Here is a 25,117-nt window from a genome sequence, read left to right as displayed (position 1 = left end):
GGAACTGCCGGCTGCTTCCAGGAGCTGCAAGCACGGGGGGGGGGGGGGGGGGGTGAACGCGGGAGCGGCTCGAGGGCGGGTCCTCGGGGAGATCGTCCCGGACTAACAGGCTCACCCCTGGGCGCGGAGAGAGCTGGCGGGACTCTGCAAATGCCAACGTCCGTCCCCCGGCTGCGCTCAGCGGCGCAGCTGGCTCTCCGTCCAGCGCCTTGGGACTCACTCTGGCCCCAGGGCCCCTGCTGGCCTGCGGAGGCGGTGGCGCCTCTCCCTGGAACGGATGTCTGTCTCACATCGACAAGGGGTGTGGCGACCCTTCCGGAGAGCTCGGGTCAGGGGCCCAGGGTTTGAAGTAATTGCCAACCTTGCTTGTCAATCAGCTTCCCGTTTCCCTGTGTGTGTCAGAGCCCGTGCGTAGCCACAGGTGGCTCGTGGGCCCCTGAGAAGGCAGAGAACCGCCAGACATTCTGCTTACACACGGGGGCCACGCCCATAGTCGTTTCCAGAAGGAAAAGACGTTACAAGAAAATCGTGTTGCTTCTGGATTCGTTTTCCCCTTCACTGTCAAGGGGGTCGTGTCCTTGAGCGCGAAGATCTCCCCCTGGAGACTGGGGACCCCGTCCCTGAAGAGCCAGTGCAGCGCTGGAGGCCCTGCCCTGGCCAGCTCTGCGCTCGCAGCTCTGCGGGCACAGCTCTGCCCCTTAATAATCAAAAAGAGATGAACAGAGAGGAGAACCCCTTTGTAATAAGTTCTTTTCTGTAAAAAGGAGCCAGTACTGTGACCGACTTGACAGGTGGGGGGGGGGGGGCTTTAGAAAAGCCTGTGCCCCGCGAGTGACTGTCCTGGGCCCCTCGGCCATTGTGGGCTCTCGAAGGAGAGCTCCTCTTCCATGGCAGCTGCTCCGTGCACTTGATCCTGCCGTGCAGACATAGTCCTGCACAGAGGACCCCACGCGAGACAGGGTCAAGTGCTCTGCCCACTCTGAGTGCCTTACTCTGAAGAAGGTGGGATACAGAGAGGAGCCGACCTGTCTGGAAGCTTGAATCGCCAGCCTCAGGCGTTCCTGGACCCCACCCTACACGGGAACGGCTGGGTCCACGCCCCTCTCCCCACCCTGCCTTGGGAATGACCCAGCTCACCAAGGTCGCTACACACCCTGCAGAGCCTTTCACCGGACGCTTGTCCCACTGCTGTGGCCGCCACCCTGCTCTTGATGCTCTTTTACTTTGGGGGAAAGTCTTACTTGGCCGTGGAAACACTCATTAACTTTTGGATGAATTCAGTATTGTTTTTATTAGATCACTATATAACGTGGACTGACTTCAGCTTTGCCCTCTGTGTTCAGAGGATCTCAGGGGTCGGGGGGCTCACGGAGAGCCCATCTCCAGAGAGGAGCTCACCGGTGCCCGTGTATTTTTACACGCCTTTCTGCCATCTCTGTAACTGGCTTTTAGTTTGAGTGGATGTTACATTCTGTTCAGAGTGTAAAAATGGGGTTTAGGTCTCTCTTTGGACCTAAAGACCTGAAAACACATGTTCCACCCATTTTATTTAAGTCTTCTTTCTTGTTCTTTTTTTTATAATTTTTGTTTGTTTGTTTTAGCAGAGAAGAAAAGCTTGGCGGGGAGTTTGTATGCCTCAGCCTCAGCACTGTTGAAAGCTTCCTGTTTCACTTCATTCTTTGGTATATGACCACACCAGAAGTTTGGCACCGGCCGTTTCCTTGTGCCTTATGCTGACAATTAGTTAAATAGCAAAAGGCCCCGGAGTATAAATGGACTAAAGGATAAATTGACTAAAATGCTTTCAAAAACTAGCTAGAAATTTTAAGAAACTGCTATAAATAAATACATTTCTGCTGGGCACAAGTCCCTGATGAAATAAATCCTTCACCGGCTATATCAAGCTACCCTGTAATTTCTGCATTTCTTTTCCATCCCTCACATTATTCGGTATCTTTTCTAAAGGAAAGGGGTCGATTCTATTTGTGACACATCAATACACGTTGGGAAGATGCCGGGGATTTTCCAGCATTAAGTCTTGTAAAGTGGATTTTGCCGTTTGTGTGTTAGATGGGGGCACGTATCTGAAAATGAGTTTTTCCTGGGCTTCTTTGCTAAACCATTACACTTCGGCTCCCTGAGCAGATGACTTTTAGGTAGTAGGAGCATCAGATCATTTTTGACTTTAATCTGATAATTCAGTCACCTGGCTCTGTGTGTGTGTGTGTGTGTGTGTGTGTGTGTGTGTGTGCACGGAAGGTCTGTCAACTAAAACTCTGGAACATATTTGCTGTTCAGCCCTCAAAGAGGACAGTTGTCTACATTCCTTATTTTATCGCTTGTGCAAACGCACCACACCTGGGAGCCAGACTCGGATCCAGCACACCTGAATGCACGGCTGTGTGTTGGCCTCGAGCATTTCATTGCCTGACCTGGGCTCTCGTCCTGGTGTAAGTACTGTTATCCTTCTTCCACAGCTGAAAAAACCAGGTAAGGCGCCTCAGAGAACAGACTCAGGGCCAGACCTGGTTCCAGGCCCTGCTCCGTCCGGCTCGCCCTTACTTCTCTGAGCACTTTAGGGGCCTCTCCGCGTGAGCGCCGAGCACCCGATGACCGCGCCCCCAGTTTATCTGTGGCGTTACTTCCTGTCGGCTGTAATCACCTTGTCCTGGTAGCAGAAGGACGTGTGTTCTCTGTGGGTCACGTTAGATCCTAACCTGAAGGCAGGCCCTGCCCCTACCCCAGGCTCCGGGAGCTGCGCTTGGAGAAGATGCGTGAACTCTGAGCTCCGGCCGGCTCCTGTCTGCTTTTATTCGGAGACAGACTCTTCGCTTCTTTGTGGTCCACCGTAGTTTCCTCTCTGCCGCCGTCGGCCGTGCTGAGTGGGACGCACTTCCAGGCCCAGGCCCCCAGGTTGCGGGAGAGTGGGGTGTGCTGCCTTCAGGGGAGGCGCTGCCTCAAAGGAGCCCTTGGCCAGAGCCCCAGGTGGAAGTGAGGGCGTGCGGGTGGAAGGGGCCGCAGAAGGGTACGCGTATCTCCTCCCGGGTCGCCTCCCGAGCAGCCCCCCGTTCCGGAACAATCGCAGCTGCCCTGGGTTCGAGATCCGGCTCTGTCTTCCTGACCTCGCGGTGTACTTTCAGGCAGCCGGCACTGGCACGTCGGCGTGCTCAGGCCTGCACGTTTCGCGACCTCTTTGGCTTCTCCCCTCCTCCCCCCAAATTCTGTAAAACACATGGACTGGCCGTACACGTTCGGGACCTCACGCACCTGTCGCTTGTCTTCTCCTGCCTTCGGGGATCTTCTTCCTGTGGAGCGAGAGCTCCTTGGCCCGACGACCTGTCTCCCAGCTGCCGTGCCTGGACGGTGTTACCCACGTAGCGGGCGCCCCGTGCACGTTTATTCAAAGGTTCAGTTATTCCTCTCCTTGCCTGGGTTCTGGCACCAAAATGTAGTTGCAAAAGCTCAGAAAGGAAGAGAGCAAATATGTGAATATAAATACCTGGATGTTTTCACCCTTTCATTCCTTTACATACCATTTGTCAGGCTCTGTGCCGAAATACCGGGGTCACTTGTCTATAAGGCAGAACACGTGTGCGTCTGAATATTTTTGAAATCCAGATGATTTTAAGGGAGTTACCGTTTTAGAAACTCCACCCTACAACTTACCCCCGTTTGTATCTGTTATTAGGAGTTAACGGTCAGTACAGAAGAGTTAGACTGAAGGTTAACTGACATAAATTTAATTGTATGTTTCCATATACTTGCCATTATGAAATTAACCGTACCTGTCATAGAACAGGATCCCTGAAGGGACTGAAAGGAGGGAAGTGTTTCACAGTCATGGACGGTGGCGGTCGCAGAGCTGGTGAGGGTTTGAACGGCCTCTTCCTGTCTCTAGCATCTTCCCTCTCTGGTCTCCATTGGTTCCTCTTCTACCACATGAGGGCCTTACTGCACAACCGTAGCTCTCAAATTTAACAGCGCCTCTCTCCGCAAGCCGGCAGTGCTGGGTGCACTAGCGCTAAATTGAAATCCCATTTACTTCTTGTCATCTATCCAGGGTGTTCCTGTGTTCTACAAATGAACACAGCTCAACTCAACTCATCACTTCTCTTGGTTTGAAATTTTGAGAAATAGGTTTCCCAAATTCTTCTTCACTTGCTTTTAAAATGTCCTTCTTGGACTTCCCTGGTGGCTCAGTGGTTAAGAATCCGCCTACCAATGCAGGGGACATGGGTTCGAGCCCTGGTCCAGGAATATCCCACATGCCGCGGAGCAGCTAAGCCCGTGAGCCACAACTACTGAAGCCTGCGCGCCGAGAGCCCGTGCTCCGCAACAACAGAAGCCACCGCAATGAGAAGCCCGCGCACTGCGACAAAGAGTAGCCCCCGCTCGCCGTAACTAGAGAAAGCCCGCGCGCAGCAGTGAAGATCCAACGCAGCCAAAAATAAATAAATAAATAGATAGATAAATAAAATGTTCTTCTTGCACCCAGAACAAATGGTCGGCAACAAGTGTTTACTTCTTGACTAAGTAAACATGTCAATCCAGTGCCTTAACATTTATTGAGTATCCAGAGACTCATTATGGCCAAAACTACTGGGAAGCTTGTAATTACACAAGTAAGGGAAGTTCATCAATTTTGAAGTTGTCTGCTTTGATTTTGCTATTAAACTGTGAGGGCTGAGATCCTGATTATCCTCAGAACACTAAACCTTAGAACCAACCCATTAAAAAGTTGTTTAATTAAAATGAGGACTATTTTAAATGTTTTTTTTTTTTATTTTTAAGGGCTTAAAAACTAATGTTCTGCATTTTTCTTCACTCTGATTTTTTTTTTTACATATGGAAGGCGTCACGAATTTGCGTGTCATCCTTGCGCAGGGGCCGTGCTAATCTTCTCTGTATCGTTCCAATTTTAGTATATGTGCTGCCGAAGCAAGCACCACTCTGATTTTTTTAAAGATGTAATCGAATGACAATTCAAACTAATCAAATGCTGCTTTAACATTTGTAATAGTAAAACCACAGACCCAAATTACACTTTTATATTTTATGGGCAAAGTTCTTATTTTACTGAACCCTTTACTGAATTTTCATCATAATGTATGTATCAACGTTTGTATTACCATCCTGCTGTGTGTTAAAATTGTCACAGGTCGGGACTTCCCTGGTGGCGCAGTGGTTAAGAATCCACCCCAGTGCAGGGGACATGGGTTATGCAGGGGACACATACTTATTTTAATAAAGTTAACAGAAAATCTCTGGCTTAATACTGTAATTTTCCTATAAAATCAGTGTAAGTTTTAAATTAGTACTTTGGAATTACACTGTAGTAAAAGCCACGTAGTTCATAAATACGGACAAATCATTAAACTTGGCTACATAATTACTTAGCATACCCTTGAATTCAATTTGAAAATTTTTCATTGGATAACTAAAGTGATATTTCTTATGGAAAAATTGGAAAAATATTTTAAAAAACAGAAATTGAAAGAAAATAACTTGGAATCTTTCTACTCAGCTGGCCACTGTTAACATTGCATGTATACATATAGATAGACTGATATATGGGATAATTTTTCTATGCACAGAGTATATACATGTTTTAGGTTTTCTTTGGGTTTTTTTTTAACCCTAAATTGTTGCTAATGTGTATGCTGTTTTGAAGCTGTGTCAGGATGTATTTCACTTCTAGTAACAGAAGCCCTGACTTAACAAGTGTGAGCCCCAGTAAAGTACATTACCTCGTGAAATGAAAAGTCCAGAGACAAGAAGGCCTGCAGGACAGTTCACTGATCCCACCAGGTTCTCAAGGTCAAGGACCTGGGTGCTTTCCATTCTCTTTGTCCTGCCACTGACCTTGTCAGCTTCATTTAAGGTTACTCCCCTCACAGCCGTAAAATCTTCACCATGAACATTTGGGGCAACATGCTTCCTTGTTCACATCTAGTGGAGGGAGAAAAAGCCGGAGCCCCGGCTGTGGGATGGAGATCCTGCCCCTCGATCTGATAAACTAATGAGGTGTGGCCACCCCAGACCAAGGACAGTCCCCAGGAATATGCTGTAGGCTGACCAGCTTAAGCCTTCTTTCCTGTGTTAGTCACTAGCAGGAGGGATTGGATAACCTTGACCCCCAGGTGGGGTCACTTCTCACACCACAGGGCTGCTGTCAAAGGGTGGCCTGTGGAGTAGACCTTGGACGTGAGCCGCAACGTAGTAACCTAAAGTTCTCACTGACTATTTTAGGAACAAATATAAGGGTCGTCTTAAAGGATCTCTTCGCTTACTTCTCATCGTTACATTCAGGCCGTGGTCTAATTTGTTTGTTCTGTTTCTCAAAATTCTGTCCTTCCTGCTCCTTTTCTTGGCACGCTGCCTTCCCCCGGGTTGTAAAGGCGCCACCAGCAGCCCACAGGGCAGCATGTGTCCTGACCGGCCCCCAGCACGGCCCTTCCTGTCGGTCTGACCGGGCGACTTGGGTCCCACGGCCGCTCCTCACGGTCTTGAACACGGCTGGGGGGGCAAACCTGGTGCGGGGAGCGGGGCCGGCCGGCTTCCTCACACCACGTGGCTGCCTGGGGGAGGCGTGGGCGCCACAGCAAAGTCAGGGTCTCTTGGGAAACAAGACTCAGAGCACGGATGCTTGGCACCTACTGCATTATCTTCGAAAATGGTTCTTCTTCTTAAGCGTTGTAACAATCACCAGAATTTTGAATTTGATGAATGTGTTTAGATATTTTAGTTTTCATTAAGAACATCTGTTTCTTTTGTCGAAATGCCCTGTTCCGAAAGAGACGGACCGGAAAACAGAATAGAGTCTCCTGGGGAGGTGATCCTCGTTGACCTAATGTTCTCGAACGTTGGCGCAGTCTTGTGGGGTTCTTGTTGGCAATAGATAGGTTTTTCTTCATGACTTCTGACTTTACTACCGAAATTTAAAAGAAAAAATGAGCTTAAATCTATAAATTATAACAGATGTGAACTTTAATATTTCTATTCTTTATGTACTTTTTAATTTTCAATACCCTTGAAACAACATCATAAATAATACAGAGAATTAGTGGACTTTTTGGAGAATAACTCTGAGGAATAATGGGCATATTTGGGGTTTCCCTGGTGGCACAGCGGTTGAGAGTCCGCCTGCCGATGCAGGGGACACGGGTTCGAGCCCCGGTCCGGGAGGATCCCACGCGCCGCGGAGCGGCTGGGCCCGTGAGCCGTGGCCGCTGAGCCTGCGCGTCCGGAGCCTGTGCTCCGCAACGGGAGGGGCCACAGCAGTGAGAGGCCCGCGTACCACCAAAAAAAAAATAGGCATATTTGAAATTACTACGGCAAAAATTAGATGTTAAAGAAAAAAGTTATGATATATTCAGTTTTTAAATTGTACTAATAAATGTGTAACTTCATGGGTAATAAATACTCATATTTAATTTTAGGTGCCAGTGTAACATATACTAAAGTAAAATGGAACAATTTTATGGTTCTATAAAGGAATCTATAAAGGAATCATAAATAATTATAGTAAGGCTTTTTTGAAATATTTTTATGGGACTAAAAATTGAAAACTTCGTAATAGGGAAATTTTGTTCCCTATTAAGAGAAATGAGGTAAGTTAGTCGTAGAGACCTCAAACTGTAATATATCCTGAGGTAACCCTGAATAAGCAGTAACTTCTTGAGATAATCTTATAAAATGTCTGAAAATCAAGAGGTTTTGAAAAAGGTTTTAGAAGGTAGCAGGAAGAAAAAGTTTTATTATGCTAAAATTTCTCATGAGAAGTTATTTATTTTGCATGTTGTTTTAACATCCTTATTGGAGTATAATTGCTTTACATCGTTGTGTTAGTTTCTACTGTATAACAAAGTGAATCCTCTATATGCATACATACATCCCCATGTCCCCTCCCTCTAGCGCCGCCCTCCCACCCTCCCTATCCCACACCTCCAGGTGGTCACAGGCACTGAGCTCATCTCCCTGTGCTATGCGGCTGCTTCCCACTAGCTGTCTGTTTTACATTTGGTTGTGTTTATATGTCCATGCCACTCTCTCACTTCATCCCAGCTTACCCTTCCCCTCCCCGTGTCCTCAAGTACATTCTCTACGTCTCTGTCTCTATTCCTGTCCTGCCTTTAGGTTCATCGGAACCATGTTTTTCTTTTTTTTAGATCCCATATATATGTGTTAGCATGCAGTATTTGTTTTTCTCTTTGTGACTTACTTCACTCTGTATGACAGACTCTGGGTCCATCCACCTCAGTACAAATAACTCAATTTCGTTTCTTTTTAGGGGCTGAGTAATATTCCATTGTATATATGTGCCACATCTTCTTTATCCATTTCATCTGTCGATGGACACTTAGTTTGCTTCCATGTCCTGGCTATTGTAAATAGTATTGCACTGAACATTGTGGTACATGACTCTTTTTGAATTATGGTTTTCTCAGGGTATATGCCCAGTAGTGGGATTGCTGGGTCATATGGTAGCCCTATTTTTAGTTTCTTAAGGAACCTCCATACTGTTCTCCACAGTGGCTGTATCAATTTACATTCCCACCAACAGGGTAAGAGGGTTCCCTTTTCTCCACACCCTCTCCAGCATTTATTGCTTGTAGATTTTTTGATAATGGCCATTCTGACTGGTGTGCAGTGATACCTCATTGTAGTTTTGATTTGCATTTCTCTAATGATTTGTGATGTTGAGCATCTTTTCGTGTGTTTTTTGGCCATCTGTATATCTTCTTTGGAGAAATGTCAATTTAGGTCTTCTGCCCATTTTTGGATTGGGTTGTCTATTTTTTGATATTGAGCTGCATGAGTGAGCTGCTTGTATGTTTTCGAGATTAATCCTTTGTCACTTGCTTCATTTGCAAATATTTTCTCCCATTCTGAGGGTTGTCCTTTCATCTTTTTTTATGGTTTCCTTTGTTGTGCAAAAGCTTTTAAGTTTCATTAGGTCCCATTTGTTTATTTTTCTTTTTATTTCCATTTCTCTAGGAGGTAGGTCAAAAACGATCTTGCTGTGATTTATGTCATAGAGTGTTCTGACGATGTTTTTCTCTAAGAGTTTTATAGTCCGTGGCTTTACATTTCGGTCTTTAATCCATTTTGAGTTTATTTTTGTGTATGGTGTTAAGGAGTGTTCTAATTTCATTCTTTTACATGTAGCTGTCCAGTTTTCCCAGCACCACTTATTGTAGAGGCTGTCTTTTCTCCATTGTATACTCTTGCCTCCTTTATCAAAGATCAGGTGACCATATGTGCATGGGTTTATCTCTGGGCTTTCTATCCTGTTCCATTGATCTATGTTTCTGTTTTTGTGCCAGTACCGTACTGTCTTGATTACTGTAGCTTTGTAGTATAGTCTGAAGTCAGGGAGCCTGATTCCTCCAGCTCTGTTTTTCTTTCTCAAGATTGCTTTGGCTATATGGGGTCTTTTGTGTTTCCATACAAATTGTGAATTTTTTTGTTCTAGTTCTGTGAAAAATGCCATTGGTAATTTGATAGGGATTGCGTTGAATCTGTAGATTGCTTTGGGTAGCATAGTGATTTTTGCAGTGTTGATTCTTCCAATCCAAGAACATGGTATATCTCTCCATCTGTCTGTATCATCTTTAATTTCTTTCATCAGTGTCTTATAGTTTTCTGCATACAGGTCTTTTGTCTCCTTAGGTAGGTTCATCCCTAGGTATTTTATTCTTTTTGTTGCAATGGTAAATGGGAGTGTTTCCTTAAGTTCTCTTTCAAATTTTTCATTGTTAGTGTATAGGAATGCAAGAGGTTTCTGTGCATTAATTTTGTATCCTGCTACTCTACCAAATTCATTGATTAGCTCTAGTAGTTTTCTGGTAACATCTTTAGGATTCTATGTGTATAGTATCACGTCATCTGCAAACAGTGACAGTTTTACTTCTTCTTTTCTGATTTGGATTCCTTTTATTTCTTTTTCGTCTCTGATTGCTGTGGCTAAAACTTCCAAAACTATGTTGAATAATAGTGGTGAGAGTGGGCAACCTTGTCTTGTTCCTGATCTTAGAGGAAATGGTTTCAGTTTTTCACCATTGAGAATGATGTTGGCTGTAGGTTTGTAGTATATGGCCTTTATTATGTTGAGGTAGGTTCCCTCCATGCCTACTTTCTGGAGAGTTTTTATCATAAATGGATGTTGAATTTTTTCAAAAGCTTTTTCTCCATCTATTGAGATGATCATATGGTTTTTATCCTTCGATTTGTTAATATGGTGTATCACATAGATTGATTTGCGTATACTGAAGAATCCTTGCATTTCTGGGATAAATTCCACTTGATCATGGTGTATGATCCTTTTAATGTGCTGTTGGATTCTGTTTGCTAGTACCTTGTTGAGGATTTTTGCATCTATGTTCTTCAGAGATATTGGCCTATAATTTCTTTTTTTGTGACATCTTTGTCTGGTTTTGGTGTCAGGGTGATGGTAGCCTCGTAGAATGAGTTTAGCAGTATTTCTCCCTCTGCTATATTTTGGAAGAGCTTGAGAAGGATAGGTGTTAGCTCTTCTCTAAATGTTTGGTAGAATTCACCTGTGAAGCCATCTGGTCCTGGGCTTTTGTTTGTTGGAAGATTTTTTTTTTTTTTTTGCAGTATGCGGGTCTCTCACTGTTGTGGCCTCTCCCATTGCGGAGCATAGGCTCCGAACGCGCAGGCTTAGCGGCCATGGCTCATGGGCCTAGCCGCTCCGCGGCATGTGGGATCTTCCCGGACCGGGGCACGAACCCATGTCCCCTGCATTGGCAGGCAGACTCTCAACTACTGTGCCACCAGGGAAGCCCTTGTTGGAAGATTTTTAATTACAGTTTCAATTTCAGTGCTTGTGATTGGTCTGTTTATATTTTCTATTTCTTCCTGGTTCAGTCTCAGAAGGTTGTGCTTTTCAAAGAATTTGTCCATTTCTTCCAGGTTGTCCATTTTATTGGTATATAGTTGCTTGTAGTATTCTCTCCTTTGTATTTCTTCAGTGTCTGTTGTTACTTCTCCTTTTCCTTTTCTAATTCTGTTGATTTGAGTCTTCTCCCTTTTCTTCTTGATGAGTCTGACTAAAGGTTAATCAATTTTGTTCATCTTCTCAAAGAACAAGCTTTTAGTTTTATTGATCTTTGCTATCATTTCCTTCATTTCTTTTTCATTTCTTTCTGATCTGATCTTTATGATTTCTTTCCTTCTGCTAACTTTGGGGTTTTTTTTGTTCTTCTTTCTCTAATTGCTTTAGGTATAAGGTGAGGTTGTTTATTTGAGATTTTTCTTGTTTCTTGAGGTAGGATTATATTGCTATAAACTTCCCTCTTAGAACTGCTTTTGCTGCATCCCATAGGTTTTGGATTGTTTTGTTTTCATTGTCATTTGTTTCTATGTAGTTTTTTATTTCCTCTTTGATTTCTTCAGCAATCTCTTCGCTATTTAGTAGTGTATTGTTTAGCCTCCATTTGTTTGTATTTTTTACAGTTTTTTTCCTATAATTGATATCTAGTCTCATAGCATTGTGATCGGAAAAGATACTTGATACTATTTCAATTTTCTTAAATTTACCAAGGCTTGATTTGTGACCCAAGATATGGTCTATCCTGGAGAGTGTTCCATGAGCACTTGAGAAGAAAGTGTATTCTATTGTTTTTGGATGGAATGTCCTAAAAATATCAACTTAGTCCATCTTGTTTGATGTATCATTTAAAGCTTGTGTTTCCTTATTTATTTTCATTTTGGTTGATCTGTCCATTGGTGGATGTGGGCTGTTAAATTCCCTGACTATTATTGTGTTACTGTTCATTTCCCCTTTTATGGCTGTTAGCATTTGCTTTATGTATTGAGGTGCTCCTGTGTTGGGTGCATAAATATTTACAATTGTTATATCTTCTTCTTGGATTGATCCCTTGATCATTATATAGTGTCCTTCTTTATCTCTTGTAATAGTCTTTATTTTAAAGTCCATTTTGCCTGATATGAGAATTGCTTCTCCAGCTTTCTTTTGATTTCCATTTGCATGGAATATCTTTTTCCCTCCCCTCACTTTCAGTCTGTATGTGTCCCTAGGTCTGAAGTGGGTCTCCTGTAGATAGCATATGTACGGGTCTTGTTTTTGTATCCATTCAGCCAGTCTGTGTCTTTTGGTTGGAATATTTAATCCTTTTACATTTAAGGTAATTATCAATATGTAGGTTCCTATTACCATTTTCTTAACTGTTTTGGGTTTGTTTTGTAGGTCTTTTCCTTCTCTTGTGTTTCCTTCCTTTAGCATTTGTTGTAAAGCTGGTTTGGTGGTGCTGAATTCTCTTAATTTTTGCTTATCTATAAAGGTTTTAATTTCTCCATCAAATGTGAATGACATCCTTGCTGGGTAGAGTAATCTTGGTTGTAGGTTTTTTTCCTTTCATCACTTTAAATATGTCCTGCCAACCTTATGTTATTTGTTGCTTTTCCCTTGCTGCTTTTAATATTTTTTCTTTGTATTTAATTCTTGATAGTTTGATTAATATGTGTCTCGGCATGTTTCTCTTTGGGTTTATCATGTATGGTACTCTCTGTGCTTCCTGGACTTGATTGACTGTTTCCTTTCCCATGTTAGGGAAGTTTTCGACTCTAATCTCTTCAAATATTTTCTCAGACCCTTTCTTTTTCTCTTCTTCTTCTTCTGGGACCCCTATAATTCGAATGTTGGTGTGTTTAATGTCCCAGAGGGTCTGAGGCTCTCCTCAATTCTCTTCATTCTTTTTTCTTTATTCTGCTCCCTGGCAGTTATTTCCACCTTTTATCTTCCAGCTCACTTATCTGTTCTTCTGCCTCAGTTTTTCTGTTATTGCTTCCTTCTAGAGTATTTTTAATTTCAGTAATTATGTTGTTCATCACTGTTTGTTTGCTCTTTAGTTCTTCTAGATCCTTGCTAAATGTTTCTTGTATTTTCTCCATTCTGCTTCTGAGATTTTGGATCATCTTTACTAGCATTACTCTGAATTGTTTTTCAGGTAGGTTGCCTATTTCGTCTTCATTTATTTGGTCTTTTAGGTTTTTACCTTGCTCCTTCGTCTGTAACATATTTTTTTTGTTGTTTCTTTTTTGATGGATGGTACTGTGTTCCTGTCTTACTGGTTGTGTTTGGCCTGAGACGTCCAGCAGTGGAGTTTGCAGGCAGTTGGATAGAGCTGGATCTTGGTGCTGAGAGGAGGACCTCTGGGCAGTCTCAATCCAATTGATACTCCCTGGGGTCTGAGGTTCTCTGTTAGTCCAGCAGTTTGGACTTGGAGCTCCCACCACAGGAGCTCGGGCCCGACCTCCAGACTGGGAACCAAGATCCCACAAGCATGTGGCAGGTGAAGTAATGGTCCCCCAAAGACACGGACATACAGATCCGTGGAACCACCTGGCTGGTGTGTGGCGGTGGGGACCCAGAGATGCTGGAGGGGCAGAGTGGCGGACTGGTGTCCTCAGGGTCAGAGCCGGGCCATCTGTGCTGCCCACACCGCCAAGGGACTCCGCCTGGGCTTGACAGGAGTCTGCACCCCGGATTCACGTCCAAGGTCACGGATTTACATCAGTGACCCCAGTTTTACGTCTGAGGCCCCAGTTTTATGTCCTGCATGTTTTTTTATGTTACTAGAATAGAGATCTTAGTTTAGCTGACTCTAGAAGGGTATGACTATCTAGCATTAAAAATGAACAAATAAAACTATTCACCCTTAGAGTGATGCAGTTGTGGGACTCCAGGATCCCAGGAGTTTTCTAGTGTTTTGAACATGAGTGTATAGGCTAAATGACATTTTGGTGCTCAGAATGTGTCTGACCCTCAAAGTGCACTTTACCAGCCAAGGAAAAGATCACTTACCTTTGTTTTTTTTGTTGTTGTTTGTTCTTGTTTTTTAACAGGTTCTACCCCCCCTCCCAACCTCCTTAACTAGTAAAAAGAATATAGAACTATAACATGAGCAAAGGATACTGGGGCACCCATTTACTGAAAGATTATTTGGATTTATGGAATTTGTGTCTTTGTTGCCTTTCTTCTTCTTCTTTTAGATAAGTAAGGGCGAGAGTCTGTGCATGGTATGGTTGGCAGAGCACCAGCCTACATGTGAGAAGACCTAGTCCTCCCTCTGGTACGGTTACCTTGCTGTTTACCTTGGAAAAGCAACTTAACCTCTCTGACCCTCCATCTTCTCATTTCTTAAGAGAAGGATCGTGGGCCAAATGTGTCTCAGAGATTCCTTTTCACAGTAGAATTGGAATATATGAGAAGGATTCAGGGCTGATCACCTAGACTGTTGGTCTGCACCTGAGGGTGTGCGGAGATAGCAGAGGTGGAGAATATGCAGCCCTGGGGTTAGTAATTGTGGGGAAATTGAGTTGAAGGGGTCAGCACTATGCCCACTGACAACTTTTCTTCTACCCGTTAGTCTATAAATAGATGTACAAAGTCTCTAATGAGGCTCCCTGGGAGTGGAGACATCACAGTAAATTCCGTCGCCCGGGTCCAGGGTTTGGTGGTCCAGTGTGGTCCCAGAGCCCTGCCTGAAAGAAAAAGGCCAGCTCTTGCAGAGTTTCTCCTAACCTGTCTTGTTATGAGTTCTCAGAGGAACCTTTGAGTTGCAGCGAACTCTGGAAGTGTGTGTCCCAAAAGGCCGTCTTCTGCACAAGCAGGGTAGAGGCGGACATGGCACCTGGGGGTCCCAGGCCCCTGGCAGGAGCCGGTGCCACACGGGCCTCAGCAGCCCAGCCACCACTTCATTCCTCAGGTCGGCCTGGGGATTTGCTTTTGTCCTTCCAGATTGTTTTTAACCTTTAAAGCAACAGCCACAACAACAATCACAACCGTGGACGTTCCCTTCTGGCCGGCCTGGTAAATTCCTCTGCCTGACAAACGCGGAGCTCCGTGGACCAGCCTTGACGCCGTCTCTTCTCTTCCCTGACTCAGAGCCGTCACGCTGGAGAACGAGCTGGTGATCCTGGCAGCGACGGCCAGCGACGCGGGGGCTTACTACGCGCAGGCCGTCAACGAGAGGAACGGGGAGAACGAGACCAGCCCGTTCGTCCACCTGAGCATAGCAGGTGAGTGCCCAAATCCCACACGATCGTTGTGAAAGCGGCGAATGCTGGGTTAGTTAATAGCCACCGTCTCACGGGGCATTTTGCAATAAATCTTACCGCTCTGGGCCGGTGGTTATGGTTCGGTATTGATCCAATGTCCATAATCGCTTTCTTTGAACTGATAGGCAGAAAATGTGAATCTGACCGGTAATTCTAAATACAGGATCTTATTTGTTTGGGGGCATTTAAAATAACATTTTTGCTTTTGTGCTATGTTAATGTGTATGGTTTTTAACAACAACGAAACATCCTTTGGCTTATAAGGGGTTGTATCCATGAAACTTGAGACTAGATTAGGCCACAGGTTATGTTCTTTTACTTTAATTAAAAAAAAAAAAAATCTTTGAGAAAATATATATAGTAAGTTGTGTTAAAATTAGGAGTATATCTTAAGAATAACTAAAAGCCCGGATCACTAAGAAAATACACACACATCACAGTTAAATGTTCGGCTAATTTAAGGATGTTTTGGTTTGAGGCAACTTAGTTTAAATATTTGGCCTTTGAAAGAAGGCTCCAGAAATTCTACTAGGAAGAGTTGGTTGCCGGAGAAGGGGGAAATGACCGGAAGCGAGAACTCGTAGCTAAAAGAGAGCAAAAGATGCATCTCAGAGATGCCCCCAAATGTCTGCAGCGTGAAGCTTCATGGGATGAAATGCAGTGATTATGCTGTTGAGAAAATACAGTTGGGAGGTGGTCATGGTAGATTTCAAAATATTATGATCATGTCATACAAGAGTGAGTTAAGTGGGTTTGTCTGTATAGTGGTAGATGTCATGTTTTTAAAAACCACCTTGAAAGAACGGCTTTCCCCTTCGGGTAGTTTGACAAGTTTTGTTCATTACGCGGGATAGACCGCAGTGTTTGCCTCTCCTGCTCCTTGAGGGATACAGTTGCTTTAGGCCTAACAGAGTTTACCGGGTGGACAGCACCACAGTCCGGAGACGGTGGGCGTCAACTGCGTGCGCTGCCACATGCCCCGCACCTGCCCGGCAAGTGCTCCTAGGTGGCCACCACCCTGCCACCAGCTCCTAATGTCTGGGAACTGAGTCCTCAGCTCCAGACCACAGGCGGTGCAGATCGGGCCATCCGCGGGGCCTTTGCGGCGCTTTGGAGAGTTGTGTCCATTGATTAGGTGTAGGGCTCACAAAGTCCAGTGCATGTTGTACTGCTATTTAAAGGACCCTATGAATCAAGAATCGTAGTAGAAAAGTAATGTGATTTATGGAGATTTTTCAGTACTACTAATAATAAAAGATGGAAATTTTGTTATTAAATATATTGTGATAATTTTAATGACTTCCAACTTTTATTAGAGCCTTTTTATTCTGTTTAGCAAATCTGACTCAGCACTCAATTGTAATATACGTACCAGGATAATAATAGGTCAAATTGGTGGAATTCTGAGTCAGAAACAAAAAAATTGACTTAGTCTATTAGAAGAGGGGGAAAAATTCCACAAATATTTTGGTTAACTTGATGCTAACATCACGAAGGTATGAAATAGTCCGCACCCAGTAGTTTCCTACATGCCTACTCTACAAAACCAGTAGAAAATAAAACGAGTTCGGTGAATTTGTAAGTTGCTGTACTAACGCCATACCATGCATTAGATAATTGGAATATGTAAATTTTTTAATAATTTCAGTGTCTACTCTAACCAAGAAGCATATTGGAAGTAGCTCATAAATATTATAATTAACTGCTTTGTATCTCGTTCCCTCGTGTAGTTTTATCTTTTCACTGGCACTGGGTAAAATGTGTAGAAGGTGAGATATAAAGAAGTTGATGGTATGGATGGACTTATTTTAAATCTTAGGAGAAAACCTGCATTCTGTCCCCGTCTGTGTTCTTTGCTTTTTATGGGGGACCAGGTAAAATGTGACAAGTAAGGAGGTTGAGGAAACGGCCTTATTTTAGTTCTTGGGTGAACCGCACTGTTGACGTGTTAGATTTACCTAAAATTTAAAGGGCACCCAATCATGCCTTTTCTCACTAAAATTCTATTTTGAAAAACTCTAAAGATCAGAAGTCTTGATAAATCTGCAGAAAACCCCAGAATTGATTGTTTATTTATTTATTTTTTTAAATAGTCTCTTTTTAAAAATTTTATTTATTTATTTTTGGCTGCGTTGGGTCTTCGTTGCCGTGTGCGGGCTTCCTCTAGTTGCGGCGAGCGGGGGCTGCTCTTTGTTGCGGTGCGTGGGCTTCTCATTGGGGTGGCTTCTCTTGTTGCGGAGCACGGGCTCTCTAGGCGCACAAGCTCAGTAGTTGTGGCGCACGGGCTTAGTTGCTCCGCAACATGTGGGACCTTCCCGGACTAGGGATCGAACCCTGGCAGACGGATTCGTAACCACTGCGCCACCAGGGAAGTCCCTGTTTATTTATTTTCATTTTAATTTACTTATGTTTTAGTCTTTTCGGCCATGCTACTCGGTTTGTGGGATGTTAGTTCCTCCCCCAGGGATTGAACCCTTGCACCCTGTAGTGGAAGCTTGGAGTCCTAACCACCCGACTGCTAGGGAATTCCCCATCGTTGGTTGTTAAAATGTGCTCCTTTCTGGGCTGCAACGAACGCTGTAAGGGGGGCAAACTGCAGCTCAGGACTTCCCTGCCAGCACCGTGTGAGGCTGTGAAATACGGAGGGTGCACAACGCCACCAGATTTATTATGGAATTAAATACTCTCAAGACCTATTCATGCAGGTAGTAAGATGCAGTGTGTTCTGCAGGCTTAGACATTTTTTTTTCTAATGTAGGCTTTGTAAAAACACCAGACAAGATTGATGAAAAATTTAGAAAACTTGCCAGCCAGCAATTCTGAAGAATCTAAAGATATTACAGCCAATTATCATTTAACGATGATAGATTTTCCCTTGGCATCAGGAGAATCGAGTGGGGAACGTTTCTGTAGTGAATACGATCAAGGTGGTCGGGTACGGGAAATTAAATTCCCGGTGGACTGCACCGCAATGAATTTAAAAGTGGAAAGTGCTGTGCGGCCCACCCCCTGTTTGCAGTCACCATAATAAACTGTTCCTCCCGCAGGGACAGCCTAGGGTCGGGGCGGAGTAGCACCCAGGGCCAGCCTTGCCTCGAAACGCGCTGTCCCCCAGCTAACAGGAGGAGACGGCGTATTTTCCCAAACAGCTGTGTCCTTGAGAGTTCAAAACCTCACCACCTTTCCAGTTGCTGAATATTCTGGCTGCACCTGAAGCTTATAGGAAGCAGGAGATTAAGACGGTTAAGACAAAAATAAATAAAAATTTGAAAAGCACGACAATGAGAAGTGAAATGCAGCCCCGTCACGGTGCCGCCTGCTGTTTTGTGCATCATTACCCCTTACCTCGCCCCTCCCGCCCTGGTACGTGGTCAGGAGGGTAAGTGACAGCACGTCCTGCACAGCTATTTCCCGTCGGGAAGGAGAGGACTTCTCTGAGCTCTCCGCTCTCCTGCTCCCAGTGGAAGCTTGCCACCACCCCAGGGGCGGATTCGCTTGGAAGTTTTGATGTGACGTGAAGCCAGCAGATGTCAAGGCCATGGGTGGGACTGCTGAAGCACCCTGCTTGACTTTTCCATCGCTGGCTCCCGTGGCTCAGCTGCACACCAGAAAAAGAGGGGGCTGCACTCGCCTGAGAGTACACATCTCCATTCTGAGGTCAGACTCAGGCACGCTTCATACACCCGTCAACCTGTTTTGGGTTTTCACTTTGAGGCTTTTACGTTGAGTTAAGTTGTGTGGATCAGGGCTTCCGAACTGAATTAATATATGTAGATGAGAGTTTCTTTTTGAAGATGAGAAGAATTCCGTACAGTGATTCACTAATTATTGTTTAAATGCCATTGTACTTACCTTAGACACATCATCAGCTCTGACTCAGTCCTCAGAATGTCCAGGGTAATGCGAGTCCCTGCTGGAGACGAAGCTTAAATTAGAAAAGAAATGACGGCCTCTCTCCTTCCTGAGTTTTTCGCGTCTCTCGTTTTAACGCCTGCTCCTCAGACAACACGTGCCGATGGGCTACCAGTGCAGCTGATCCGCCTTCAGGCTGGCAAACCCTTGCTTTTAATTCTGACGACCACTTAACATTCTTTTGTCCTCTGTAATTCTAATTTAACTGCAGACCTCACGTATGGTTAGTAGCTGAAAGTGAACTGAGAATAACGTCTAGGAACAGTCGTCCAAGAGGATTGATTGCCCTGTAAAACACGGCTTTTGTGCGCCCGGATAAAATTCTGTCTTTTTCTCTTCATGCTTCTAACATTATAGGGAGAGAAGGGCCAGGCATAAGCCTTTCAGTTGTTCTTTGACATGAATTGGATGGCCAAAGCCATGGGAACGGTTTGAAATGTTTCTAAAGAGCGATCCTGAGGCCGTGTCTATGTTATAAATGACCGATTTCACATCCAGCTATGGCTTTATAGGGTAAATGGTACTTTACTGCCAAAATTTTCAGAAACATAAACAGGAAGTGTACTTTACAGTAGAATGATGAGTTTAATCGTTTAGCATGTATTGACCTGCTAAGTAGGATATGTAATGAAGCATAAGACATGCTCTGCCCAGACCTCCCGGAGCTGGTTGTGGAAGGAGCTAAGTCTAGGCTGTGGTCTCTGAAGCCTTTTTATAGGCACACCATCGGTAAGGAAGCCTTGACATTCACCCCTGGTGTATGCATACTGAGCTGTTCATAAAGTATGAGTGTTTAGCTATCATACAAAAAGGTGAAATACTGAAAGGTGAAATAAACGGTATCTTGCTAATCATGAAAGTTTCAGTCCATCTTTAGTTCATGTCTCACAGCACAGAATACAGTTTGTGAATGAAAATCCATACTTCACTTGGTCTCCTATGGCGAGCTGCGTCTGACCAGCAGAATAACAGTCGCCACACGCTAGATTCTTCTCGTATCACACTTTATTGGAGTACAGCTTGGTTAGAGAAAGATGGAAGGAAGACCCCGCAGCCGTAACGGCAGCTGCCTATATAAGATTCGGGATACTGTGCAAGTCTCTGACTGGTTCATATCGAAGGCATAGTTACACGTCGCCTTCGGACTGGTTACTGCTCTAAAACCTTGTTAGCATATCTCAACGCATGCGCACTGGCTACCGGATGGATGACTCAGCTTTTTCTATCCTGCTTTGCGGCAACGCTTTGCCGCGCCCCACATCTCCCCCTTATTTATTTACTATAGCACAGTGAAGTTTTGCCGGTACGCATGCTCACACCATGGTGTGCTCACGGTTCAACGGCAGTTTTCCACTGGCACATCTATGACACCCTCCTGCGTGCAATGCCATCATAGGGCGGCAGGGTGCAAGGGCTGTCTATGGCACATCTACGACACCCTCCTGCGTGCAATGCCAGCATAGGGCGGCAGGGTGCAAGGGCTGTCGAGACCTAAAACAGAGCTCCCTATGGAGGTGCAATGGCAGCAAGGCCTCTCCGTGCAAGGGCAGTCATCTGGGATTATTCAGGGCAGAGAGCCAGGCAGCAGGGGAATCACCTTCACCGATAGCCAAAAGCGCCTGAGTGAGCAGAACCTTATCTCGACGCGCTCGGATACGAATTCGACAGACCAACCAGAGACATAGCACAATCCCAAACAGGCAGCAGGCTGCAAACATAGCTACTCCCACCCACTCTTTGAAAAAGGAGAAAGCAGAGGAGAGCCAAGAGGTAAAGTCCCCGAAAGTAACTGGCTCCAGTTTGGTAGCATTAAGCCGCAATATTTGAATCTTCCGTTTCAGTATCATCCGTTCCGCCTCTCGGGACCAATTTCCCGCTAGGAATCTTCCGATCACTCTGCTTTTATTGAGTGCATGATTATCCATTGTTGCATCATCCGTGCGACACTCGGCATCCCTTTCGAGTTTCTCTTCCACGCTCCGTGTCAATCTTGACGGCACCCAAATCGGGTCCTGATCCGACGGTTCACTCCGACGGTTCACTCCGTGTGTCGAGTTCTGAATCGGTCCTCCATGCGAGGTGCAACGGTTCCCGGGTTTCGGCACCACTTATGGCGAGCTGCGTCTGACCAGCAGAATAACAGTCGCCACACGCTAGATTCTTCTCGTATCACACTTTATTGGAGTACAGCTTGGTTAGAGAAAGATGGAAGGACGACCCCGCAGCCGTAACGGCAGCTGCCTATATAAGATTCGGGATACTGTGCAAGTCTCTGACTGGTTCATATCGAAGGCATAGCTACACGTCGCCTTCGGACTGGTTACTGCTCTAAAACCTTGTTAGCATATCTCAACGCATGCGCACTGGCTACCGGATGGATGACTCAGCTTTTTCTATCCTGCTTTGCGGCAACGCTTTGCCGCGCCCCACAGTCTCCCTGATAGTTTGTTCTCTGGACAAGTTCTTCCAACGTCCGATTACAGAGGACCGTTTGTCCCGGAACGTGGCTGATGGAGAGCACAGCCGTCAGCGTTGCCGTTTGTGTCTGTGTTGCTCATTTGTGCTAGACTTGTGAGTAACTCGCAGCTGTGATTTCTTCCCGGGTGTACTTGTGTATCCAGTTAGCTACCCTGTGAGAGTTAGTTTAGTTAAAACCAAGGACACAAATATGTAAATCCACCTACCAGGCAAAGGTAAAACCACAGCCCACTGGAAAGTTCTGAAAGCAAACAGTTGTAGGAAGGCATCCTGTGCACCTTGAAAATGAGAATTTTTAGAGGTCCCTGGGGGGCAGCTTGCATGCACAGTGTGACAGAGCCACCCCCCTGATAGACCCCGTCTGCACAATAGCATTCGGGACTTGCTTTCTCCTTACGGTCTCAGTTCCAAGACACAAGCGAAAACGGCAGTCCTAATAGTTTGTATCCGAAGCCAACGTGTGTATAAATGGTGGTGAATGAGGTTTAGAAGACGAGTACAGCTGGGGACCCTCAAGCAGACTGGAGAAAAAAAGGACAAAGCGATGAAAAAATAATGAGGCCCTGATTCTCCTCCCACCTCCACAAGACAGAACGGGGTTATTTGTGTTATATCGGCTCCTGTTCTTCCCTTGGGATTCCCCTCTCCCCTCATCCCAATCTGTCTTTCTTTTGCCCTCTGTGACTTATTGCAGCCCGACTTCACCCTTGGTGAATCTTAGGGCATCGGGTTAAGCCATGAATTGCAATTTGCCCTCAACTTTCGAACACATTTGAGATGCCCGACACCCACACTCCCCCAAAGCAGCGCTCTTCAGATGGGGCCGCGAGCGCCTCCCGCTGCGCACGGCTCTCCAAGCGGGTGCGCAGGCGCGTGTCATTCTCAGGACAGCGGTCTCCAGGTGCTTGCTTACACACTTTCTAGAAATCAGATCATCCTGGGGCTTCCCTGGCGGCCCAGCGGTTGGGACCTGGCGCTCTCCCTGCCGAGGTCCAGGTCCGGTCCCTGGTTGGGGAACTAAGGTACTGAAAGCTGCAGTGAGGCCAAAAATAATAATAATAAATTTGAGATTAAAAAATTTAGAAAACTAGAATTCTGATCATGCTGAGGCTGCCTGTGTGTCAGGGGGCCCTTCTCCTACGGGCACGCGTCACATCCGTCCCGAATCTTTAGTACAGGCCTTAGGATCTGAGGCTCCAAACTGCCAGGTGCCAAACAAAGGGATGATTCTAAATATCCGTGTCAGAGCCGGGAAAGTGAAGTGCTCTAGTAACTGGGAAATAAATCATTTTATAAATCGGGAGTTTTCGATTCCCTGCTCTCTACAAAATGAGGCAACGCCCAAATGCGCTGTCAGCTGACATTTTTATTACACATAATTTCTGGTGATTGATTGCTAAGTGATAGAAAGCCCCCTTGCTCTTAGCAGAAGAAGCCATTTCCAGCCCCGCTGCAGTTGGGCGCCGCTGACTAACCCCACTCAGTGTGGAGCGGAAGGGAGTGTGTTACCTCCAGGCCACGTGTTTCAGGGCCAGCAAGTCCTCTTCATGCTCTGCCTTCCCCCTGGGGCCCACCGAGGCCGGGCCACACGTGGAGATGGTAGAGCCGCCAGGTAGAAGCTGCCCAGAGGCTGAATTAGTGCATGGAAAGAACAGCCCTGGAGCATGACCCCGGCTGAACGGGACTCGATGTAAGTGGGAAATCAAACTTGTGCTAAGCGCCGAGATTTCAGGGTTTATTGGTTATTGGAACAAAAAGTCGTCTATCCTAACTGATAAGTTACCCTGTGACTTTTGGTGTACTCAGAGGTGTTTAAACAATTGAGAGATATTTCTATAACAAAATTCCCTCCATTCTCATCTACTTTTTTCTATGAGCAAAATTTCCCAGCAGTTATTTCTACAAAAAAGAAAGGTAGGATTAGAATTAGGGTACACCTTGCATCTGTCTCATGGAGAGATGCATTTCCAGTGATTATTTTTTTCTTTTATATATAATAGTCATCAAAATTTGTTATACATGTATTTATCTTTTACAGACTGCAAATAATAATTGTAGCAATAACTCAGTCCAAGAGGGTTTGTGTTTTTTTTTTAAACCCCAGAGTCATATGGTTGCTGGGAATTTTTAATTTATGTACATAGTTTTTTCAGAGGCTATGGTAGGGTGATCAATAAAATACTTTGAATCATTAAATATGGTAAATTAAGATAAAATTCTGTGGGAGAAGTAGAATGGAAATACCAGTTCAGGAAGAAAAATAGAAATGACGTAAACTTTCTGATGTTAAAGATTAGTGCTTGTTCATGTATTCTTTAAATGGGTGATGCTGTGTATCAAATCCTTAGACCTACTCTATCAAGTATTTCGGTTCCTTTGGATACATACAAAAGAGTGCTGCAATAGTTTATATTACTAAAATATACTAGAATATTAAAACATTAAAATACACTGGAAATTGTATTCTTTGCCGTTCTTCAAATCTGTGTTGGAAACCTTTAGATGTCCACTTGAACTGTGGAAGTGATAGTTTTAGGTGATATCAGAGCAAAGCTGTTCTAAGCTGTATCAGATTTGGTGAGAATTTACAAATAAGCTGTTACGTGATTCCCCGAGGGCACAGGTGGAGGCAGGGCGCTGGTGCCCCCTGAGCCGGTGGCACAGGCATCCGTGTGTGTGCCTTCCTTCCATATTAGCCTTAATGTGCCTTAATGACCCACCTGCCTCAGAGCTGAGGGCACCAAGGCCCGAAGCCAGGTTAGTGGTGGAAATCACAAGAGGAATAAGTGGGGAGTTGAGAATTCAGGTCAAGGTTTCTTTGACTCCTAACACGCCTCGCTTCTCCTGGAAGGAGGCTGCGCGTGCCCTTGGTGCCGACGTGTGTACAGATGAGCGAAGCCCAAGGAAAAGGCTAAACTCGGGGAAAGTAGCCGTCCTCCGAGCCAGCCCTCCTTTTGCCCTGGAGAGCCTCCATCAAGAGCTCTCACACACCCGACCTCAGAGGAGCTCGGCTGTGTTTTAAAAAGCGAGAGCTTCTGTTTTGATGCCAGAACTCAACTTTCATAATTTCTCCAAACCACCTCTCCTCCTGCCCCTTGGTTAACCGTACCAATTTCAATGGTTATATTCAGATATTTAAACACAGGACTCTTTTAATTGTGGCAGTTTTAGAGCCGTCACCGGACGCGAGTGACTTTTGTTTACCCTCGGCTCTGGGTCCGGTCTTCAGCCATATCCTGAATTTAGGTGACTGAGAATTTAAGATCATTTCACTATAGGCTCATAATATGGAAGCATAACATTTCAAAACTTATATGGAGAGTGACTCAACATTTTAACTAACTCATGCGGTAAGTATCTTCCTAGCCCTGGTCACTTTGGATATTACATTCACTGAGGTACTTTGTCTGATTTCTCTGACACTATAATTGATATGGAAAGATAAGACATTTTTAGAGGGCACAGACAAAGGGGATAGAAAACTGAATTTTCCTTACAGTCATTTTATGAACTTTAACATCTATTCGTTCTACATCTTGTTTGGGGAAACCTCAAGCAAAGTAATGGTTATTGGCTGAGATGAGACCACAGAACTAGCTGTTAGTTGTAAATACAATTTTCT

At 44.9% G+C, this 25,117-nt stretch overlaps 1 protein-coding gene and 1 non-coding gene across 6 annotated transcripts in view; one reads left to right on the top strand and one right to left on the bottom strand.

Moving 5' to 3' along the window:
- The window catches only part of SDK1 (sidekick cell adhesion molecule 1), a 786,274-nt gene that overhangs the window by 437,885 nt on the left and 323,272 nt on the right, over positions 1–25,117 (top strand). For all 5 annotated transcript variants that reach the window (XM_067012701.1, XM_067012698.1, XM_067012699.1 and 2 more), the window contains exon 5: positions 14,933–15,066. In XM_067012701.1, coding sequence (XP_066868802.1) covers positions 14,933–15,066 — 134 coding nt within the window. The remainder of the gene's footprint in view (positions 1–14,932; positions 15,067–25,117) is intronic.
- LOC131741926 (U6 spliceosomal RNA) lies at positions 4,840–4,946 on the bottom strand. The gene has a single exon (XR_009331279.1). It is a non-coding gene; the product is annotated as a U6 spliceosomal RNA (small nuclear RNA).

Source organism: Kogia breviceps, chromosome 14 (assembly GCF_026419965.1).
Source record: "Kogia breviceps isolate mKogBre1 chromosome 14, mKogBre1 haplotype 1, whole genome shotgun sequence".
NCBI lineage: Eukaryota > Metazoa > Chordata > Mammalia > Artiodactyla > Physeteridae > Kogia > Kogia breviceps.
Note: the sequence above shows the minus strand (reverse complement) of the source record. Positions and strands in the feature narration are given on the sequence as shown.